The following is a 19,782-nucleotide window of genomic DNA, read 5'->3' on the forward strand; positions in this document are numbered from 1 at the left end:
ATGCCTTCTGAAAAACAAAAAGATTTGAGTTGAGAGTGGCTCATCCATTGGTAATTTATAGTTCCAGGTAGTACCATGTTTATATGGTATTATTATTATTATTATCATCATCATCATCATCATCACTATTTGGTGCTCTTTTCTCTGCCTTATGACTGAGTACAAAAGAAAGAAAAGGCAGCTAGGGGAGAGTGAAAAAGAGGTGAAGAGCAATCCTTTAATAAAACCTATGAGAAGTGACCCACTATATATAGATAGATAGATAGATAGATAGAGATAGAGATATATAGTTATCTCTATCTCTATCTATCTATCTATCTATCTATCTATCTATCTATCTATCTATATCTTTGTTACCCAGAACAAAAATATGAACAATTACATCTTGGGAGGTTTGGGACTATATATATGAACTTAATAGTAATGGCTCCTGGAGGACCATTATGAATTATTGGGAAATAAAATATTCATAGGTGTTAAACCGAAATTAGCCTACATGGAGTTTTCCCAGAGTTTACATCCACAGAATACATTTTTGTAGAGAAGAGACCTGCCTGGGAGTTGATGTGCTCTAATTTCACCATAAATAATTAAAAATTCAGCATCAGCAGAAGAATGACTCCTCCCAGTGCAAAGAAGTCTTATTAAGTCTGCCAGATTTTTCAGAATCACAGAGGCAGAACCAACCTACATTTCATGATTCCTGAGGATGAGTGAAGAGAGAAGGGCCAGGGGAATGCAGCAGACAGCACAAGAGTAAGACCTTAAAACACCCTGCAAAGGACTGGTCCAGTAACAGCCACGCTGGCCTGAGGGTGGTATGACTTCAAGGTTATGACCACCATTTCTGGCTTGGTGCTGGAAATTCCAGAAACTGAAATACATATTTTTGAGAACAAATTTCAAAAATGCCTATGAAGAGTGCCACAGACAGAAGACTTTCTGATGGGAAGAGGACAAAGAGACTGTGGGCATCAAGGCATCAAGGTGGAGAGAAGTTGCTACTAAGAGTGGGAAGAACCCAACAGAACAGGAGGCAGGTCCTGACATCTCTGCTACCCACTGCTTGGCACAAGTGCCAGAGGGCAGGAGGGTCACACCACCTATGTGCTTCCACCAGGTACTCCGTTCATACCCCTCAACAGTTACTCACAGATTCCCTCCTGCTTCTAGGCTTGGAGGAACCTCAAAGCAACTCCAATCTTTTGCATTAGTTCTATTTTAGGGGATGTGAATTTTCTCCTTCACTCTAAACCCATCTGCTTTTATCTTTTGGGGATTCCTCATGATTTCTGGTCCAGCAGGAGCATTCCCTCTTATACTGCAGCACTCATATACGTAAACAATGTGGAAGCATTTTTCAATCTTATATTGCACGTATATCATTTTGAACATGCTGAACTTGGAAGGTGCACTCAGGAAACAGCTTCAATCTTCTTTCACAACAGCCTTCAAGCATGCTCTGTCAAATCTCCTTTCCTGGTCCTTGAACAATATCTTAGGCAGGAACGACAGCTTTTCATTAACTCTGGACCATTACAACAGTACAGACTTCTATTTTTCACCCACTTCAAAGCTCCTTCAGCGCCCAGCTGCTGCCTGACTCAGAACCAATCATGGAAAAGAAGGAAAGGATGGGCTCATTCTTTTGTCCTCCTGGTTTCTTTCTTTCCTATCATAATCACCCCACCCTTCACCCCCTCCACCTAGCTCCTTCTGGTTTGGAACAGGGTGGAAGATTAAAGAAGTCCAAGAAGGGATCAGAAGTTGCCAGTGTCCTCTGTAGTTCCCCAGAGGATGTCCAGATGCTGCCTTGCCCTTTCATTAGAGACCTTTAACAATTCTTTGGAGTCCTCATGGCAACCTCCTCACTCCACCAATTCCTGACAGAGGTGATGCTCCCTGTCTGGCCTTTTACAACACCTCTCAGCTACCATAATCAGTACATCCCTGGAGTTCCCTTGCTCCAGCAAGCAGGGGCCTTTTCGGGTGCATGCAGTCCACTTGCCAGGGAAGAGCTCTAGATATGCAGATGCTCCAACCACTGTCCTCCCCGACCTGCCACTGCAAGCTGCTCCAGCTGACCTCCCACTGCCTCCATCTTCACTTAACTCTTGAACTCTCATTTAAAATTGCCCTATGGTCCCTTCCCACTCTCCTCTAGTAGCATTATAGCTGCAGCTCAGTAAGCATCCAGCCAGGAAATGAGATGCCATCTCTCTTCCTTCAGACAGCCCCATTTTTTGTGAACTATTCTCTAGGGCCCTTTCACCTGGCTAAGGTAGGAAGAACCATCATAACACAGTACAGGGCTCCGTTGCAAATAGATTCCTTCTCCAACCAGTCCCTCTTGCGTTTCTAGTTCTCCCTCACACAGACGTTGTGACAGTCACTGTGCCACTTCACTGTGCCTGTGTTAGTGAATCTCATAGTGAGGTGCCTGACTCTTCTCTTTGGATCATGGGAGCACTTAAAATCCATGTTCCCTCACTCTGAGGCTTTAACCAAAAGTTGGACATACTAAGAAAAATTCTATTAAACAGCCTGCAATGGGTTTGTGAATATATGCGTCGTCATTCAATTTCCTCCAAAAGTTGACCCTGAAACAAAAATATGACGGAAATAATTTATTTTGGAGATAATTCCAGGAAACAGTGACAAGAAGCAAAACAGGGAAGGAAAGAGAGCTGTAAAGAGCTTGCTATCAAGAAAGTTTCCGCTGTGGGTAACTAAAGCTGAGTCCCACCAGGAAACTCTCAGAGCCTGTGTGGAACACATACCTCAGAGGGATCTGGGAGTCCGGGGGAAATCTCAGAATTCTAGAGATGTACATTTGCAAGGCAGCAGTCTCCATGGTAGTGCCATTTTCCTGGCACGTCATGCTCTCTCACCCTCCTCCGCAGTCCTGGAGTCTACCCTACACCTCTCCCACCTTTTCTCCCTGACTGCCTGGTGAACTCTGCTAGAGTGGATGGAATATATCTCCTTTTGCCATTAATGTTGGGATTGACCACATAATTTGTTATAGCCAAAGTAATATGCATGTACCACTGGGCTTGACATGTAGTAAGCATATATATGCACAAATGAAATTAATTGATGAGTTTTGAGGGAAAACATAAATTCAGGTGGTTTTGACCTATATGCCATTCATTTGTCTGTCTGCTTTCTGATTCCATGCTCTGTTCTGTATCACCAGAGGGACTGTTCCTTGAAAATTATGTTGCTCAGGCTTCCCTGTCGTCATACCCAGGTATGTTCAGCTACTAAGAGGCATATACACTGAAAGAAAAGAGAGGCCAAAATAGTTCTCCCCCTTTCTCTCCACTGGAAGAGGGGGATGCATGGGTAGCAGAGGCTGCTTCTCTTCTGTGGGTCTAGTTCTTACCAGACAACCCTTCCTCCATGGCTCAAATTCTGCCTTCCTAGCCTGTAGAACTTTCCATTCTTACCAAGTGATTCATGTTTCTGGGCTCCAATGTGGACACATTCTTTTTTATCCTTCCATTCCCGAGGGGTGTAGCAGCTGCCTGTATTTACCAATCTTTGGGTTTCCTCTTCTTTCCCTATTTGCTATTTCAGCTTTTTTAATTCCTGTGCATTATTTCCTTTATTAAATTCCTTCTAGGGGTACCTGGGTGGCTCAGTTGGTTAAGTATCTGGCTCTTGATTTCCGCTTAGGTCATAATCTCAGGGTAGTGAGATTGAGCCCCACGTGGGTTCCACATTGGGCATGGAGCCTGCTTAAGATACTCTCTCTTTCTCTCTCTCTTCCTCCCTCCCCTGCCCACCCTGTGCACATATTCTCTCTCTCTCTCTTTCTCTAAAAAAATAAACAAAATAAATTCCTTCCAGTCATTTCTTTTTACTGGCTGGACCCTGATGGATAACCTATTTCAGAAGCCATGTATAAAACCATGGTTTATTCTAGACACTGGTTCCTAAAAGATATATATTTCCCCCTTATTTTTCTTCGAGAGCATTCCTGAGAAATGCTCTTCCCCATGGGTTCTTTTCTTTTCCTGTGGTAATAGTATTTATACTACTTGAGGTAAGATTATATCCAGAACATTATCAGTAATCAAAAAGCTAAGTCTGCCCAATATGGTAAAGATGTCAGCTGCTCCCAAATTGATCCATAGATTTGATGCAATTCCTATCAAAATCCTAACAGATTTTTCTCATGCAATTGACAGAAAACTGATTCTAAAATTTATATGAAAATGCAGAAGGCCAAGAATAACAGATACTCTCCTGAAGAAAAACAGGGTGGGAAGACCTTTTCCACCAGATATCAAGACTTCTTAAAAAGCTGTGGTGATAGAGAAAGTGTGATACTTCTCCAAGCATAAACAAATAGACCAATGAGATGATGAACTCTAGGGTTGTTGTTGTTGTTGTTGTTGTTGTGTGTGTGTGTGTGTGTGTGTTCAGTGACACTAAACAGCAGGTGGGTAAGGATGGTCAGTAAAAAAATTCTCAGAACAATTAAGTGGCAAAGCGGTAAAAAGTGTGACTGTACCCCTATCTCATTCCATGTTTATTGTAAGCCCTGGTTCCTAAGGAAAATATGTTTTCCTCTGTCATCCTGCTTTGAAAGAATTCCTTAGAAACGCTCCTGCCAAATGGTTTTTTTTTCTTAGTACATCGAGATCTAAATGTGAAAGGCAAAATAATAAAAAGTTTGTCAAATAATGAGAACAAAGAAAGGTAAGTCTGAATATAGGAACTGGCTGTGGGCCAATTCACAATAATGAAAAGACTTTTCTTGATGAGTAATAAGCTCAGCCCAAGCCCTGTCTGAGAAGCCACAAGATGACATTAATATTTTTAACCCTGTACTTTATGAGAAAGCAAGATAAAAGGGAAATTGATGAAATACTGGAATGTAGATGCTTCTGGAAGGTGGCAATGTTTAAGTACTATTGGCAATCAGTGCATTTTAAACAGCAGTTGGAACCCTTATATAATTTCAATAATAGTAGAAGAATTTCCCCCAGATCAGCACTCAAAGAAAGGCCTTTACTCAACACCTTCTTTTTCTGTACCCACTTCTTTACAGAGGTTTTATAAGACTCTTTTGTGCCAAGAATATTCTTTTCTGTTTGTTTGAAAATAATATCAGATTTCAGAAAAATGCAAAAATAGTATTAAAAATTCCCATATACCTTTCACCCCAATTTCCCAAATGTTGCCCTGCTTGCCTTAGTATTCTTTCTTTCTTTTCCTTTCTCTAACTCTATATTTTTCTAAAACATTTGGGGGTAAGTTGTATATATGACACCCTTTTATCTCTAGCTACTTCAACATGCCTTTCCTAAAAACAAAGACATTCTCTTACATAATCACAAGAACAATTCTCAAGATCAGGAAATTAACACTGTATTGTATTGTAATGATACCATATTTATCATGTAATCTACAGATCTTATTCAAATTTTACCAACTGCTCCACTAATATCCTTTTTAAGACTATTCTCTTAAATATCCTGCAGCCATGGTCCTGGGGAAATCATTCCCAGCCTTTTCAGGAAGATGTAGTACATGCATAAAGAATTTGAGCCTCATTGATTTTCAGGAAAAAGACACTGAAACTTCCTTTTAGTTGTACATGCAGACATCTGCCTTCTCTAAAAAAGACTCCACATGATGGTTCACTCTATTCCTCAAAGCCTGTGTTATCAGAGAAGATTCTGAGCTGTTTCTCTTTGGTGCCCATATGCCTGCTTCTTTTTCCTGATTCCTCATTAGATTGAGAGAAGTCACATTAAAAATATCCTGGAAGATGTTTTCACCTTCCTCTCACAGAAAACAGAATGCCTTCCTATTTCAATTTTAAAGCCAGAGAGGATGAACAGTGCTTATGAGATGTACTAGATTCTACAAGCAGGTTATTACATGACCTGCCCCTGACACTAGGGCTCTGTTGTAAAGGAGTAATTAAAGGCCAAAGGGTAATAACCTAAATGAATGCCCATCAGAAAGGGAACTGGTTAAATAAACTCCAGTTAATACAGTCAATGTAATATAGTGCCGCCATCTGAAAGAAGATGTAGCTATATATGCTCCAAAATAAATTAAGCCTAAACAACAGAAAGTGGTTAGGTAGAGTAGACTCTGCAGGGGGTTAATTAGGAATGTGGGGAAATAGAAGTAGAAGGGAGATGTTTCTAGTAAACTCTTTTGTGCCATGTGACTTAAAATTTTTTTCACTGTGTGTGTATGTTATGTGTTCAGAGAGAGAGATAATCACAAATAGTACATAGGTAGGTAGGCAGAAAGGTAGATAGATACCGATAGATTTAAGACTAAAATTTTTAAAGAACAGCAGGTTCCATATTCTCCCTCTGCACCTTTTATTTTTAAAGCCATCATTGCTCCTTCCATGTCCCCCCACCGTTTAGTACTCTCTAGTTAGCAGGAGTTTTATTGATACTTCGCTGGGTAGTGGCGACACAAACCAGACTTAGTCCTAGATACACTCAACAAAACTGCACACGATACACAGCCTCATTGAAGGTGGCGTGGAGCGAGATGAGGAACAAGCTGGGGCAATCTATGCGGGACCTCTGCCTCTCCCCTCGCGTCAGATTTGCACTGCCTCCCCTCAAACTTTCATTCCGACGTCCGCCTCACTCCCACACCCGCTCCAGACCTCCAGCACCCGGGAGACTGGACTGGCGTAGATTTCCTCCTACTTGCGCCGCGGGCCCGGGGGCCGCCTCCTGACGTCAGCGCTGAGCGGAGGGGGCGCAGCCTCCTGGATTCCCGCCCCTCCCGGCCCTGCGGCCCTGGCTTGCCCTTTAAAAGAGCGGGGCCTGCGCCAACCGCGCCACACCGCGGGGACCAGGACGCACAGCTGCTTTCCCGGAGCATCTTTATCTCGCCTTCCGCCCGCATCCCACTCACCGGTCCAGTCGCCATCCTCTTCTCCGCGCAGATTCGGGAGAGCGGGGCCATGCAGCCGGCCGTGCTGCTGGGCCTCCTGGCAGCGGCAGTGGTGGCCGGTGAGTGGGCTCGGCGGGCTGTTCAGCACCGCGGACAGCGCTAGCCTTGGTCCTCCAGGGCGCTCCGGGAGTCTTGGCTTGTAGACACTGGGGGAGAGGAAGGGTTGGTTGAGTGGAAGGTTTTTCCATCTTGGTTGACATTCTTAATTTCTTCTCTTGGCTGGGTATTTTCCTTCAACTCCCCGCTTCATCGTCTGACTTGGAAAAAGCCAGAGGTCTTCTTAGCCCAACCAGAAGAGTCTCAGTCTTTTCATATCTGAGTTTTCCTGTAGATAGAAAGAAAACGTGCAGTGTCTCCGCGGAAACCCCACATTTTGTGCTACCTCCTAAAATGTCACTCTCTCTCTACCTGTCTAGACGCTGTTAAAGCCTTAATATGTAACTGGAATGGAGTATTTCTTTGTTTTTTTAAAGCCAGAGGACTACAGAGACACAGGAGTCCATGTATTATATATTAGTTGGCACCTGTGTAATTTCCTTTATTCTTATTATTTAAACATGATGAGATGAAAGTAAGTCTTGTATGTATTCTTATATCTTTTAATTAACATGTTCATCTATATGTGTGTGTTCATGTATATGTTATGTACAAACTTAATGTAATTTTTTTTTTATTTTATAGTTCCATTTCTGGGAAGAGGTAATTTCATACCCAAATTAATCCATTTTTAAGTTATGAATGGAAAGTGCAGTAGATATTTTGTCTTTTGTACTGCAGGAAAATAACAAGTATAAAATAACCACAAAATATCCTTGGAGAAGTTAAAGAAATCATTTTAGTCAATTTGGGAGGATGAAACTTAAAGTAGTAGATATCTGACAGTGTCTCTTTATGTGTGGAAGACTGCAGGATTAATCTTTCAAACTACTTTGAATCTTGAAGAAATGATCTCTGGAGATTGGAAAAAATGTGTGGGGTGTGTGTGTGTGTGTGTGTGTGTGTGTGTATTCATGTGTATTGAAGTAAAATTTCTATGAGTATTGAGACCATTGGGAGGTAAATATGCACCACCAGATTAAACTGGAGGTTTTCTGTGGCTATTTTAATGACCCCATAGGATATTGTTCTTTATCTGAGATTGAGACTCCTACCTGGAATTGAAGTATTGCCATCCATGAATATAAAGCTTTCATTGACAGCAATTGTTGGATACCAAATGTAAAGACATAAAATGAAAGCCAGTGGTAATTTATTTTACTGCAAGCTACAAGCATTTCAAATTTTCTAACATTCTTGTCACTCTTATAAATTACCTATAAATGTTCTTAATTCAAGTATTTTCAGAAACAAATTGCTTAAAATGCTATTGCTATGCTATATACATTGTGCTAGAGACAACAAAACAGAGATTTATTTTATTATAGTGGTAAAACACTTAGAGCTCTCCTATGCAAGAGAATATTTTAAGATGGGTTCATATTTTAATATCAGCTAAAATGGAGACATCACATTCTTTAAAAAAATTATTGAGCTATAATTCACATGCCATAAAACCCACATTTTTAAAGGGCAGAATTGAGTATATTCTGACATTGTGTAATCACTATCAAATGTCAGAAGTTTTTCATTACCCTAGAAAGAAACCCCTGTGCCCATTCCTGCCATCCACAAATGCCTGGAAATGAAACATGGTAGCTTTCAAGCAAAGTTTGTTATTTAGCAAAATCACAGGGATGAAGAAAACCTCAGGAAACCATTTGGTTCATTTCCTCCCCTGAAGAGCTTCTGAAGGGAGATCCATACCTTTCCATAGTAGCTACATGTGCACTCTAAAAATTAATATAAGTGAAGTTACTATGTGATATCTATATTATACTGGGTAAAATGGTTTCTTCATTCAGATGAAGTTGCTTAACTTTTAAAAATTTTAGCTGTATTTTTATTGCGGAATCAAACCTTAGTTTGATAGTCTTATGAAATATCATACGTTTCAAGTTATTCTCGGGTATATCATACAATATTATTTGAAGATTTTCTATCATCTGATTACTTCACCTTTATCATAATTATTGGGTTTTCTTTGGTGCCTCCTGAATCTTTATACAAAAATAAGTTAAACTGCTTTAGGGGAATCAATGTGTCTTTAACTATCATTTTGCTGTTACAGATTCCATTGGAAAAAATACAGTGGAACTTAGGTGTCTCATCAAGGTGCGTAATGCACTTTTATAAGGAGACCTTAGTTCCTTTCCATCAAAAATAAATCTGAAGAGCCTCAATCAGAGAAATAGGACTGTTTGCAATAACAAACATGAGCTATAAATTGTTTAGAGTGAGTGCTCGCTTCAGCAGCACATATACCAAAAATTGTTTAGAGTGATAAAAGAAAAATATTTATCTCCTCCCAAATATGATAACTGCTAATACTTTGGCAATGCCAGTAGTTAATAAAAGCACCTATTTTACATATATGGAGAAAAAAAGAAAAGTTATTAGCAAGAAACTGCATTACCAAAGAAGGTTTAGTAATGCTAGATTTTAAAAAGGCACCTTCTAGTTTATTAGAGGAGTAATTCTCTCAGTCATTTCTTTCTAGAGAATTTTACAGATTCGGGTGCAAAGAATAAATGCCAAAGTGAAAATGTTTCCCAATAACAACCATTTGGGGGATAAAATAATGATCTAGCCAGTATATTTGGCCCTGGGTGCCAAAGGTAGGACATCTGGATCTTGTCTGAACTATGTTTTAGAAAGATAGTGGGGTCTTTTTACCTTGTTAGGCACTTCTCAAACATTTTACAAATGGTTTTAATATGCTGGATAGCTTTGGACTTCTTGAAACAATTGAAGTATATCCCAAGTCATGCTTTAAAAAGGAAAATTAAGTAAGGTAAGTACATGAAATAGGTTTTATTCCTAGGTTGAGCCTGGGATGATGTGTAACTGATTAGAGACAGGTAGTTAAAGAGACTTGGAGAGTAAACATTTGGAGAGGAGAAGTCAGATTGCTGGTTAAAAATAAATTGCATTTGAGTAGCTTTCATCTCTGATGTCTGAGTTTTGCTCTTCCTTCAGCTAGCTCTTTTCTTGTCTCAGGGACCTAGAAGAATTTTGTGCACTGAGCTTCTTCAGCCATAATGGCAGCTGTCCACTCCAGGGAGTGTCAGGAGAAATGTGGAGATGGGCCTACATGTAAATGCTTTGAGCTTCTCCAATGGAAAGGGCTTAGACAGAACAGAGTCAAAGCGAAAGATAAAAGAATCAAAGCAGCTTTGAAAGAAAAAAAATGGCATTGGAAAATTAAAAGCACTTGAAGCATTTCCTAAGAAGACAAAGACACTTTAATCGCTGGTTCAAAACAAGCAAAATCTTATGAAATTTAATTTAAATAAATTAAGATTTACTGTTTAAAAATATTCTGATAAGCCAGTTGTTAAACACCTATTTCATATATGATATTATTAACTAGAATCAGATCCCTCCCCTGCTGTTTACAGCCAACATGGGGAAAGGGAAACACAACACTGATACACATGCGTAAGCAATCTTGTTCAGAAAAAAGACTGGGGGTAAAAACAAGGTAATTAGTTATGTAAAATAATCACAACCATGACTTCAAAAATGAAATGAGTTGTGGGGAGGATATTTTGGTGGGGACAGCAATAGGTAGAGGGAATCACAAATCTTTACCCATTTGGGGTAGGCATAAGGGTTGAGGAGGGTACCCTGGTTTCATTTAAAGTAGGTTTTCAATCTTTTATTGAAGTATAATATCCAATTAGAAAACTGCACAGATCATAAGTATATGGATTAATGAATTTTTCTCTCATTGAGCACATCTGCGTAATCAGTACCGCAATCAAGAGCTTCTGCCAGTATCTCAGAAGCTCTCTTTGTCTGTGGTCTGGATTTGATTTATAATGCATATAAGATAGTATTCATTTCTAAATCATGTTTAAGACATTGCTAGGGAAAACAGGTGTGTGTGTGTGTGTGCGTGTGTGTGTGTGTGTGTGTGTGTGTGTGTCTGTACATGAGCAACTGGGGCAATTATGGCTCCTGGACCAATCTTACCCAGCTATCTCCACTCTGCTCAGCTGTGACTCTGCCACTCTTTCCAAGTAATGTGCAGGGAGTGGGAGTGATTTTGTGAGTTTGGGGTCACACAGCTTCCAAAAATCAGCTCAAGTCATTTCCCTTTTCTTTTTCTCCTTCAAAGCAGTCAGTTCTATGCCAGTGGATAACAGGAACCACAATGAAGAAATGGTAAGTTGAAATGGAAGTCTAGAATGTATACTTTCATCTAGACTCTAGATTCTCCCACTCCTTATCATACCAAACAAACAAACAAACAAACAAACAAACAAAAGAAACAACAAGAATAAAAAACCTACAAAATAGTGTTACAAAGCCAGGTTTTCATCCCTAAGGGAATGAGGGCAAAGGATGTCCCTCCTGCCTTGGGATCTCACTTCCTTCCCAGTGTCTTTAGTGCTCCTGAGGATAGCTGTCATCATTATTTTCCTTTGGATCTGCAAGAAATGGGGGGGGGGGGGGTGTGAGGTAGTTCTCTTCTCTTGTGTAATCTTGACCCGGTGCCATTGTGCAGTATTCTGTGGAAAAGCCTGGGATGTTTCATGATGGTCCTGTAAATCTACATTTCTGCCCCAAGGATCCCACACCAGTATAGGCCACAGAACCGACCCTCTCTCTACAGCAGCTCTGGTTTGGGTTAGGCCATCATCCCAGTGACACCAGCTTTTGCCAACCTGCTTTTGGTTTCCCCCCAGGTGACTCGCTGCATCATCGAGGTCCTCTCAAATGCCCTGTCGAAGTCCAATGCTCCACCCATCACCCCTGAGTGTCGCCAAGTCCTGAAAAAGAGTAAGTGTCCTACACTGCAGGAGATCTTTGTCCCTCGGGTGATCCTTCCTCCTGCTTGCTCCACTTCAGCTTCCACTTTACCTCCAAATGAGGGGAGAATCAGGGGAGTGGGTAATGCAATGGAAAGAGTACAGACTAGACTAGTATCTGAGGAGACAGAAGATATGGCTTCTAGTCCCAATCTGCCACTTAATAGCTGTGTGACCATGGGGAAAGACCTCTTGCCTTTCTGGGCTTATTTTCTCAAAGTAAAATAAGGGAGTTGAACTCAATGATAGTCTTTGAGATGTCTATCAGTTCTTAAATTCCTTGGTTCCAGAGTTTGGATTTTTAGAACAGGCTTTTACTTGGGTGGAGGGAGGTGTGGGGAGTGCTTTTTTGTTATTAGGTAGTAGGGGTTAAGTGTTCTGGGAGTGTTGGAAGACAAAAAGATAGAAGTAGATCTTAATTATTCTTCTCCCTGCCTTCTGCTCTTCTGACAGTGAGAAGTTAGAAGCTTGAAGGGCGACTTGGAAACTTCTGCCCTCTTTACACGACAGATTGTTTAAGCCATTTTCATTTACAGCTGATTAGAATGGGAGGTACTACCAAATGGTAGAGGTCAGGCCTGAGAACTAAAAAGGGGAGGGTAAAAGCAGAGCATTCAGTGAGTCAGAGCAATGACCTTCTGAATCTAGAGTGGGATGTATTCTCTATACAAATCAACTTCTGTCGAAGACAAAATCTGAACAGTAATGCAAGCAGTATCCATTGGGCATTGACATTAAAAGATCAATTTCTCAAAACTATGCTGTCTCTTTTAAATTTTTTTTAACATTTATTTATTTTTGAGAGAGAGAGAGAGAGAGAGAGAGAGAGAGAGAGAGAGAGAATGAGTAGGGAGGGCAGAGAGAGAGAGAGAGGGAGACACAGAATCTGAAGCAGACTCCAGGCTCTGAGCTCTCAACACAGAATCTGATGTGGAGCTTGAACTCATGAACTGAGAGATCATGACCTGAGCTGAAGTTGGATGCTTAACCAACTGAGCCACCCAGGCACCCCTATGCTGCCTCCTTTATACATGAAGTCAAACTGATGCAAACAAATCCAAAAACCACTGTTCTCTTCAACACCTTCTCTGCTTTTAAATTTTTAGTGAGGCTGGGAATGGTGATCTTTTTTTTCTTTTTCTTGTCACCTCCAAAATCTCTTGTTGCAGGAGAATACTCTTGCTATTGCTGCACACGAGGCCTCATACATAAAATGGTAAAAACAAGTATTGGCAATTGACCAAAAGAGTAACCTAGCAGGACTCAATCCACCATTGGAGGCTTCAGGGTAATTATAGTAGATGTGGGGACCTGAGTCTGCAGGGGCCCCATGAACAATGGGAGGAAGCTTCCCTACCAATCCCAGCCTAGACATCTCTTTCTGAATTTCTCCCCAACTTTCTTTTCCAGCCCTTACAGGGAATGTGTACAAACAGAATGAATCTTCAGGCAGGGGCAAAAAGCAGCTCCTCTGGGCAGACCCATCTTACTATCTCCCTTCTCTTTGTTTCGTTTACCAGATGGATGCAAAAGTGTGGGGTTTGCCATACTAGGTCATCAAAGAACTGTGATTGCTTAGGAAGAGCTGTTGAATGTCGGATTCTGCTTGCCTGCTTAGCCCTTACTTTGTGGCCATGGCAATTCTAGCCTCCCCTTATCACTGACTGTGCCCTGGGGTCTTTTGATGTCCTTTGAGACAGCCTCAGGGAAACTGGTTAAAATCTAATGACTCATGTCTAACAGGACCCTGGTGACACTGCACCCAAGAACTACACAAGGGTTTAAGAGCTCCTCTGGGTTGCAGACTCAGACATCAGCCAGGGCCAGACAGATAGCATAAGGAATAAGGCAGAATAGGAAGTAACTCACAGACTGGAAGATACATGTCCGTTCTGGAGGGGGTGAGGGTACAGGGGGAGATATTTTTCTGCTCCAACCGAGAAATATAGACTTTATTATCAGATTTGGGATTTTTCAAGAGAAGTGAAAATTTGGATTTGTAAGCAATATCTCCTGGTATTTGAGTATTGCCTCTGAATTCGAAATTGCTAAAAATGCTATTTAGGCCAAAAAGAACTCACCTCTGGGTTACTAGTTTGTAGCTTCTGCCCGATTCTAGTTTTCTCTCCTGCTGATATGTCTTAAGCTGATCAGAAGACTGGTAGAGGTTTTGGCCAGCTGGATGGATGAATTCTCCCTCCCACCTGTAGCTCATCTCCATCTCCACTCCCCACTCTCTTCAGCATGTCTGTGGAGCAAGCATATGCTTACTGAGTAAATGAGCACTGGGAGAGTGGAAGAGAATCACTGTTTGTGGCTTGAAGAGACCTCGGGGAATACATAGTCCATTTCTTAATAGGTACGAGAATCTCTTTGTCCAGGTTAATCTGGTTATCCTTGCAACATGAAAGTTAGGGATGGAAGGTACATTTCCCCCATTTCTACTTGAAAGTAAGGACGGGCTTCACACCTTGGTTTTACAGATTGACAGTGACTATGTGCTGCTAATCACAGTACTCTGATCTCACCTGTGGGGACTTAAAGCTAAATTTAGGAGGAAGTGCTAAGCCTCAGTCACAAGCTGCTACAGGGAGCACACATATAACTGGGGAAAAAGAAAAATACTTCTGTTCCTGACCAGTAGGCAGTAGGAAAGGGGTGACACAGCCCCTGCCCTGGAAAGCTGAGATCCTGTCTGATCAGGGTTATGTCATTTGACTCTCAGAATGATGTCAGTCTCTGCCCAAAGCCTCCTTGCTTACCTATGCCTACTTGGACAACCTCACCTGCCTCAATGTTGCACTGGTTCAGACAAAATCACTGGAAAGGCGCCAGCTCTTAGGTGTCTGGGTGTGAAAGGTCAGAGACATTTCAGTTGATTCATAAAACATGAGAATGTTATCATGCCAGGCTGGGCTTTAAGCAGAGAGGTACAGACCATCTGCTATTTTTTCGACATTTTTACAAAGACCCAATTTTGCAAACGTCAGTTCAAAATGACTCATCAGTACTGTTTTGTAGAAATATAATGTGAACCACAAATATAATTTCAAATTTCTTAGTGGCCACATTAAAAAAGTAAAAAGAGACAGGTGAAATTAATATTCATAATATATTTTATTTTTATCTAATACATTTTATTCAATATATAATTCTTATACAACCAATAGATTTATTTATTTTATTAAAGTTTTTTTTAAGTAATCTCTATGTCTAACATGGGGCTCAAACTCATGACCTCGAGATCAAGAGTTGCATGCTCTTCCAACCAAGCCAGTCAGGTTCCCCCACACCTAATGTATTTAAAATATATTTTATCCAATACATCCCAAGTATTATTTCAATATATAATCAATATGAAAAATTGAGATGTTTTGCTTTTTTTTTCATACAAAGTCTTAGAAATCTGGTAGACATCTTACACTTATAGCTCATCTCAGTTTGGATCAGCCGCATTTCAAATACTGAGTAGCCACCAAAGGCTGATAGCACAGTGGGACAGTGCAGATGTAGCCCCAGAGTTAGGAGAGGCTTGGGCTTCAGGAGTTCTGTCTGAACTCAGTGACAAGTTGAAATTCAAGGCCTTCCAGCTATCATTCAGACAGCGTTAGCTGCATATCTCCTCTCATGGGACTCCCCTGAATTAAGGAGGATTTAGTAAAAGAGCTACTGACATCTGGAAAAGATAGAACACATTCAATTGAAATACCAGGTATACCATCTACTGTTGACTAATGAAACACAAAGATAACTCAGTATACTGATTTTCATCTTGAACATCTGAGAATATATTGGGCAGATAGGACCCGAGTGATGGAAGAAATGGTTCTTTCTACTGCTGTACAGTTTTCTAAGGGAAGAAATATACCCACTTCTTGTCACCAGTTAGTAAGTTATATTGTCACTTACTGCTACCTTGGGTCGACACAGTTGATTGAATAAAAAAAAAGGCTGATAAACTAATAATTTAAAATTTTACATCCTCCTTTGAATCCTGATGTTTCCCTTTGGCTGTTTAACTTCATTTAGCTGGATTCTAGTTAGAGCTATTTACATAATGCTAATTTTTTAGATCTCACTTACAGCCAATATAGAAAGAAGGGTCCCTAAATACACCTTTCTGAATTTCACTGTCTTTGTCTGCAAAAAGAGGAGGTTGAACAAGATGAATTCAAAGGTTTCTTCTGGCTCTAAAGTCTAACATTTCATAAATCTGTATTTGGATTTCCATTTTATCATTAATAGTACCGAGAAATGCTGGTTGGGTGCTATGAAAAAAGTAAAAATAGAAAGCGTTTATTATTAGATTTAACACAGCCAAGGAGCTTTCATACCGTTTGCTTTCAAAAGTAATCTGAGTATATTTTTCATTAACTTAAAAAATTACCCAAGTGGGGTGCCTGAATGGTTCAGTCGGTTGAGCATTCAACGCTTGGTTTTTGGCTCAGGTCATGATCTCGAGGTTGGTGGGTTCGGGCCCCACATCAGGGATCCATGCTGACAGTGAGATTCTCTCTCTCCTGCTCTCTCTGCCCCTCCTCCACTCACTCTATCTCTCTCAAAAATAAACTTCAAACAATTACTCAAGTGATTTTTCAGGTCCTTATGTTTTGCAGTGATCACTGAGGCTGGTGCTTGTTGAACCACAGGCAATTCTGAAGTTATGCTTATGCTTTTTTATTTTCATGATAGGTAGAAAAGAGGTCAAAGATGAAGAGAAAAATGAAAATGAAAACACACGATTTGAAGTAAGGTTGTTAAGAAACCCAGCTGATGCCTCAGAAGCCCACAGGCCTTCTGGTAGGGAGGAAACAAGAGCTCCAGGGGAGGATACCCAAGGCCTGACAATGGCAGACACAGCGGGAGGTGGGCATAGCCGAGAAGAAGCAGGTGAACCCCAAGGAGGCCTCTACCCCTCTAACAGTCAAGTCTCCAAAGAAGCAAAGACACACCATTCTGAGAAAACCGAGGAAGAGGACAGGAAGGAAGAGGAGGGAGAGAAATACCAGAAAAGGGAGCATGGGAAAGATGGCAGTGAAGAGAAAAACCTGGAAGAGCCAGAAGAGACACAAAATGCCTTTCTCAACAAAAGAAACCAGGCTACTGCTAAGAAAAAAGAGGAGTTAGTTGCCAGATATGGTATACACTCTGCTGGGCCGCCTGAGGAGATGACACACAGTCGAGAGAGGAGTAGCCAGGAGAGTCGTGAGGACACAAGAAGCCAGGAGAAACACCTTCAAGAGTCTAAAAACCAAGGTGGGAGCCAGGAAGAATCTGAGGAAAGTCAGGAAGATGCTGGCCCTGAGGTGGACAAACGACGCTGGAAGCCAAGACACCACCATGGGAGGAGCAGGCCTGACAGGTCCTCTCAAGAAGGGAAACCTCCCTCCGATGAGAGGGGACACTTTCGTGAGGAATCGGAGTCAAACGTGGGCATGTCCACTGTAGGGGAAAGGAGGGACCATCATCCAGCCCACTACAGGGCTTCAGAGGAAGAAGAACCTGAATATGGGGAAGAAGTGAGGAGTTACCCAGCTGTCCAGGCTCCTGAGGACCTGGAGCAGGGACAATATGGCAGCAGAGGAAGTGAGGACTACAGGGCTCCAAGACCTCCCAGTGAGGAGAGCCAGGAGGAGGACAAGAGAAATGGCCCCAGCTCAGAGCTTGACAAGATGGCACATGGATATAATGAAGAAAGTGAGGAAGAGAGGATCCGAGAAGGGGGACACCACTATAGAACCAGAGGAGGGGAACCAGGTGCATATTCCATTCCAGACAATAAACAAGAAAAACGGTTCTTGGGTGAAGGACACTACCGTGTTCAAGAAAGCCAGATGGACAAGGCAAGGAGGCATCCACAAGGCGAGTGGAAAGAGCAGGACAGAAATTACCTCAACTATGGTGAAGAAGCAGCTCAAGGGAAGTGGCAGCAGCAGGAGGACCTGGAAGATGCTAAAGAGAGCAGGGAAGAAGCTAGGCTTCAAGGCAAACAGTATACTCCCCTTCACACCACTGACAAGAGGAAGAGATTAGGGGAGCTGCTCAACACATACTATGACCCTCCTCAGTGGAGGAGCAGCCATTTTGAGAGAAAAGACAACATGGATGACAATTTTCTTGAGGGTGAAGAAGAAAATGGGCTGACCTTGAATGAGAAGAACTTCTTCCCGGAATACAACTATGACTTGTGGGAGAAAAAGCCCTTCGAAGAGGACGTGAATTGGGGCTATGAGAAGAGAAATCTCCCCCCCAAACTGGATCTGAAAAGGCAGTATGACAGAGTGGCTGAACTGGACCAGCTCCTTCACTACAGGAAGAAGTCAGCTGAATTTCCAGACTTTTATGACTCTGAGGAGCAGATGAGCCCACGCCATGCAGCAGAAAATGAAAAGGACAGGGCCGGCCAGGGAGTTCTGACAGAGGAAGAGGTACAGTGTGGGGCTTTTGCTTAAAATTAATTTAAGATGGTTAATGTTGATATGTTCAAGACTATCTGATATTAATGTGGAGAAATTGGTGGGAATCAATTACCATGAGAATCTACCCCCATAAGAGAGTGGACATAACCTCTGGGTTTGAGTCCATTGTCCATATCCCCGTGCACTCACCCTACTGCAGTGCTTCTCAACCTTTGCTGCACATTGGAATCACCTGCAAGGCTTGAGTAATTACTGATGTTTGGACCCACCTCCAGGGATTCTGTGTATTTGGTACTGGGTACTACGTGGGCATGAGGATTTTTCAAAGCTCCCAGTCATTGTTCAGTCAAGGTTGACAACCACTATTTTGGTGTCTTCTTGGTCATTTAACTTTTCACCACTATTTCCCAGGGGAAGAAAGAACAGATGATATAGAAATTAATTGCTTTAGTCTATCTTAATTTTTAATTTTTTAAACGTTTATTTTTGAGAGACAGAGAAAGAGCATGAGTAGGGGAGGGGCAGAGAGAGAGGGAAACACAGAATGTGAAGCAGGCTCCATCCAGACTCTGAGCTGTCAGCACAGAGCCCGAGAGCGGGGCTTGAACCCACGAGCCGTGAGATCATGACCTGAGCTGAAGTCAGTCACTTAACCCAGTCACCCAGGCACCCCATTTTAGTCTGTCAGCTAAAGATATCACCCCATTTTGTTATCAGCTACTGGACTATAACAATTAGTTTACATCTTGGAGAGTTAATATTATCAGAACTGTACCAGCCTGAACAATGATTTTTTCCTAATATTATGTTGGTTGGTGTTTCTCAAACTTGAACGTGCATAAGAATCTCAAGAGATTCCTAGCCTTCAGGGTTTCTGATTGAGTAGGTCCTTGGGTGAGGCCCGAGAATCTGAATTTCTGACAAGTTCCTTGGAGATGCTGATGCTTCTGGTGAGGGGACCATACTTTGAGCACCACTGATGGTAGGGTGTCTCATATGACTTCTAACATATCAAATATTCCCCTTTCTGTTCATACTCCTTCAAACTACAATAAAACTAATTGATCTGAGACCTCATGCCTCCACCCTTCTGTATTTTCTAGGAAAAAGAACTTGAAAACTTGGCTGCAATGGATTTGGAACTACAGAAAATAGCTGAGAAGTTCAGTGGCAACCGAAGAGGCTGATGGCTGTTGGAGCAAAGGGCAGTTTTAAAGAAGCAACTCTCACATTATCTATTTTCCACTCACTTCACTGAAAGACGCCATTTATTTACCCAAGAGCAGAAAGTAGAATTCACTATTCATTAAATGTTTGACACAATTTGGAAATGCTTTAATTTTTGCCAGAATGCTATTGAAAATATGAATAGCATGACTTGTAGCATATCCTTTCTTGCAAAATAGACATATTAACATGCTTGTGACAATGATTGTGCTATCATCTTTGAAAAAATATGTTTGTCTTGGTTTGAAACAATAAAAGATTCATCTGAGACCAAA

General features: G+C 41.5%; 1 protein-coding gene across 3 annotated transcripts in view; it reads left to right on the plus strand.

The window, feature by feature from the left end:
• The window catches only part of CHGB (chromogranin B), a 32,207-nt gene extending 12,425 nt beyond the window's left edge, over window positions 1-19,782 (plus strand). Inside the window, exons 1-5 of one of the 3 annotated variants that reach the window (XM_011280910.3) lie at window positions 6,875-7,007; window positions 11,171-11,214; window positions 11,739-11,832; window positions 16,554-18,289; window positions 19,384-19,782. In XM_011280910.3, coding sequence (XP_011279212.1) covers window positions 6,959-7,007; window positions 11,171-11,214; window positions 11,739-11,832; window positions 16,554-18,289; window positions 19,384-19,467 — 2,007 coding nt within the window. In that variant the 5' untranslated portion in view covers window positions 6,875-6,958 and the 3' untranslated portion in view covers window positions 19,468-19,782. Of the gene's footprint in view, window positions 1-6,874; window positions 7,008-11,167; window positions 11,215-11,738; window positions 11,833-16,553; window positions 18,290-19,383 lie in introns of those variants that run through there. The other 2 variants (XM_011280912.3, XM_045053855.1) reach the window with 2 other exon arrangements.

Source organism: Felis catus, chromosome A3 (genome assembly GCF_018350175.1).
Source record: "Felis catus isolate Fca126 chromosome A3, F.catus_Fca126_mat1.0, whole genome shotgun sequence".
NCBI lineage: Eukaryota > Metazoa > Chordata > Mammalia > Carnivora > Felidae > Felis > Felis catus.